The following is a 3,466-nucleotide window of genomic DNA, read 5'->3' as shown; positions in this document are numbered from 1 at the left end:
GGGGCCGATCTAGCGCGAACACGGCGGAGATGTCGGCAGTCGGCGCCGGCGCGGGCCACACATGGAAGCCTGTGTTCGTGGCGAAGGTTGCGCTGGCGCTCCTGCTTATCTCTATGCTCACCTTCGTGTGCGAGCTGCACGACTTCATCAACCCTCCTTCTAGGCACAGATGTGCAAACTGCAATACAATACTTACCATCCAAACAGGATTTGGCATTGTTGCTCCTCTTAGATTCCAAGTACGAAATACCTAAACATCCAAACACTAATATTGGCATTGAAGCGCAATATCAATGTCTTGAGTATTTGGCATTGGAGCCAATACAATGCCAAGCCCTTGAATGTCTACATCCAAACGAAGCATGAACCTTTTCTTTTACCAGAACAACTCCGGAGTTGGGACCTTGTGATAAAATACACGTCCATGATGCAACCTGCTGACATGTATCCAAGGAGGTGATCACAGTGACAAAATAATACAACTATTTATTATCACGTTGATGACGCATGTAGCACATCAAGGAACGGAAAACACTACAACATGGACTGAAAAGAAGTACAGACGATAGGATAGTTGATACAGACGCTCGTCAAGGAACAAGAAAACGAGCGAAACGCCGGTCAGGCCGGTGTTTATCTTCCGGACGGGGTGCTGGCTAGAAGTCTGAAGCCGCAAGTTCAGCTTCATCTTGTAAGCCAGCACATGAACCGGAGATGATCATGGGTGAGCCGGGATAGCAGGAAGCACCACCGCAGGGCCGGTAACGGTACTGGTCCCTGTAACGGTTCCCACAAGCGGCAACTCTGGCAACCCCAAAATCTTCTCCTCGCCGATGCCACCACCGGCACCGCGTGCCGTTGCAAGTGCCTGGCCCTTCTGGTTCAGCTCCCTCCCGTCGCAGTACGCGAGCGCCACCAGCAGGAGGAGCGCGACCGCGAGGCACTTTGCCATTGCTACTGGGAGGTTCTGGTGTAGTGAGGAGGGTGTTGTGTGGCTGTGTTTGAGTGAGCCTGGGCTTAGCATCGTGTGTAGGCTGCCTTTTATAGGCGAGTTTTGGTTGGCGTGGCACTTGCACGTGGGTGCACTGGGCGGCACGACAGTGCGTCGTCGGCGCAGGTACGTGTTACGAGAGGGCATGCAGCTGCCGTCGATCGCTACTGTAGGCAGGCACAGGTGTGCCGTTGAAAGATCGCAGACCCTAGCTTCTGTTTGAGTGGTTCGTGAACTTTTTTCCTGCTACAAGAGCATCTACAGTTAAATATATCAAATATGATCCCTCAAACACCCACGGACGCGTCTGGTGTTTTCGCGGCAGTGATCGGGCATGTTAGAACTCGCCCACAGGATCGATTACATCAAATCACGATGAACACGCGCACGTGAAAACTTTGATAGCAAAAAGCCCTTACCGTGCACTTCTTTTATCTTTTATTTTCTGTTTTCTCCACACACTTTTGTTACAATCTTGCAACCCTATACGTGCATATATACACACACACGCATATGACCTGACTCCAAGGGCATGTTAGAACTCGCCCACAGGATCGATCACATCAAATCACGATAAACACGCGCACGTGAAAACTTTGATAGCAAAGGGCCCTTGTCGTGCCCTTCTTTTATCTTTTATTTTCTGTTTGAAATATGTATATGGCAACCGTGTGGCAGATTGCGAAACTGCCACACGTATCCAACGCCATCAATTCTCTCCCGGTTTCCTTCCTTTTTCGCACGACCTCCCGATTTCTTTCCTTTCCCTCACGTTCTCCTCCGATTTCTTTCCTTTCCCGCACGTCCTCCTCTGATTTCTTTCCTTTCCCGCACGTTCTCCCTGATTTTATCGGGCACACCCGCTCGTGCATTCCTAATTTTCGTAATCGTCATTTATGGCCCCACAAGCCTTCTCAATTTTTAGCAAAAATAATGCTTAGACTAGGATTTGATCTCTGGTTTACATGTAATTAACAAAGGGAACTAACCACCTCACCTATCACACTCATTGTTGAACATTCTAAGAGAAATACTGTTTTTGACATGTTTTTGCCTTTAATATGTTAGCACTGAAAAACTTTTTGTTTCAAGCATCGTGGTAACTTTGATCATTGGGAATAAATTTGTTGAACCCGCCCCCTGATAATTTCTGTAAATAGCACGATAACATTCATGTCATGGACCTGATAATTTAGATACAAACATCGTGGTAACTTTAACCATAGGGGAAAACAAATGTGAAAAGATACCTGATAATTTATGTGTAAATAGATGGTAATATACGCAGCGCACATATGATAACTGAGGTAGAAGCACCATGGTAACTTTGACCGTAGGGATGTTTTTTTGAAAAGATACTCTGGTATCTTCTGTGTAAATAACATGATAACTTTTTGCCCCGGGAAAAGTTGTTCAAAACATCCCCAATAATTTTTGTGTAAATAACATGATAATATAAGCACCGCATAACCGATAACTTGCAATATAAACATGATGGTAACTTTTTTACGGAAGAAAAATATATAAGTTGTTAAAAACATACACTCGCCTCGCGCGTGGGCCTCTTGAATGAACACAACACATGGCGTGCCACGGGAAAGTCATATAATGTTTAGTGCCATGAGGGGCACACGTGCTATAGGCGTGATAAGTTACGCAAAAACATCATGGTAATTTTTGACCTATGGAAAAAGCTATCGAAACACACCTAGGTTTTTAGGTGCAAGTACCATGATAATATACGAACTGTAGACCTGGTAACTCATGTACAATCCCCCATGGTAACTTTGACCGGGGGAGGTTGATGTACATATACCCTGATAACTTATGTGTAAATACCACGGTATTTTACACATCGAAGACCTTATAACTTCTGTACAAAACACAGTGGTAACTTTGAAAGGGTGTAGTTGTTGAAGCATAGTACCTAATACGTTCTATGTAAATAGCACGGTAAGTTATGCAACACAGGCCTGATAACTTGCATACAAATAACATGGTAACTTTGTCCTGAGGAAAAATCATGTGGTAGACGTGAAGAAGTGGCAGTTTTCTCGGGGGTGAGCGCCCGAGATGTGCGGGAGAAGAAGGTTTCTCAGGCGAGCCTGCGGGATCATTTGGGAAGAGGCGAGGTCAAAGAACGAGGGATCGTATAGTACTTTAAGATGAAAGAAATAGAGGTATGGCAGTTTTGCTTATATCACACATGTGTGCCAAATATCACAGTCCTTTTCTGTTTTCTCCACACACTTTTGTTACAATCTTGCAACCCTATACGTGCATATATACACACACGCATATGACCTGACTCCAAGCCACCGGCTTGGACTTCTGAACGGACTTGTCCTCCTAGGACTCAACCTATCCTAACTAGCCGGATACAATTCCTAAACCTATACGTACATGACCAATCCTACTGCTACTAGTATTAGGACAAACTGGCAAGCTAACTCACGTATACAATAGCTAGAAAAC

At 45.3% G+C, this 3,466-nt stretch overlaps 1 protein-coding gene across 1 annotated transcript; it reads right to left on the bottom strand.

The window, feature by feature from the left end:
- Positions 1–414: 414 nt before the first annotated feature.
- On the bottom strand, positions 415–1,009 carry LOC123186097 (uncharacterized). The gene has a single exon (XM_044597892.1). It carries the CDS (start codon positions 950–952, stop codon positions 719–721), a length of 234 nt encoding a protein of 77 aa, XP_044453827.1. The 5' UTR covers positions 953–1,009; the 3' UTR covers positions 415–718.
- Between the last annotated feature and the right edge of the window lie 2,457 nt (positions 1,010–3,466).

Source organism: Triticum aestivum, chromosome 2A, assembly GCF_018294505.1.
Source record: "Triticum aestivum cultivar Chinese Spring chromosome 2A, IWGSC CS RefSeq v2.1, whole genome shotgun sequence".
Taxonomy (NCBI): domain Eukaryota; kingdom Viridiplantae; phylum Streptophyta; class Magnoliopsida; order Poales; family Poaceae; genus Triticum; species Triticum aestivum.
Note: the sequence above shows the minus strand (reverse complement) of the source record. Positions and strands in the feature narration are given on the sequence as shown.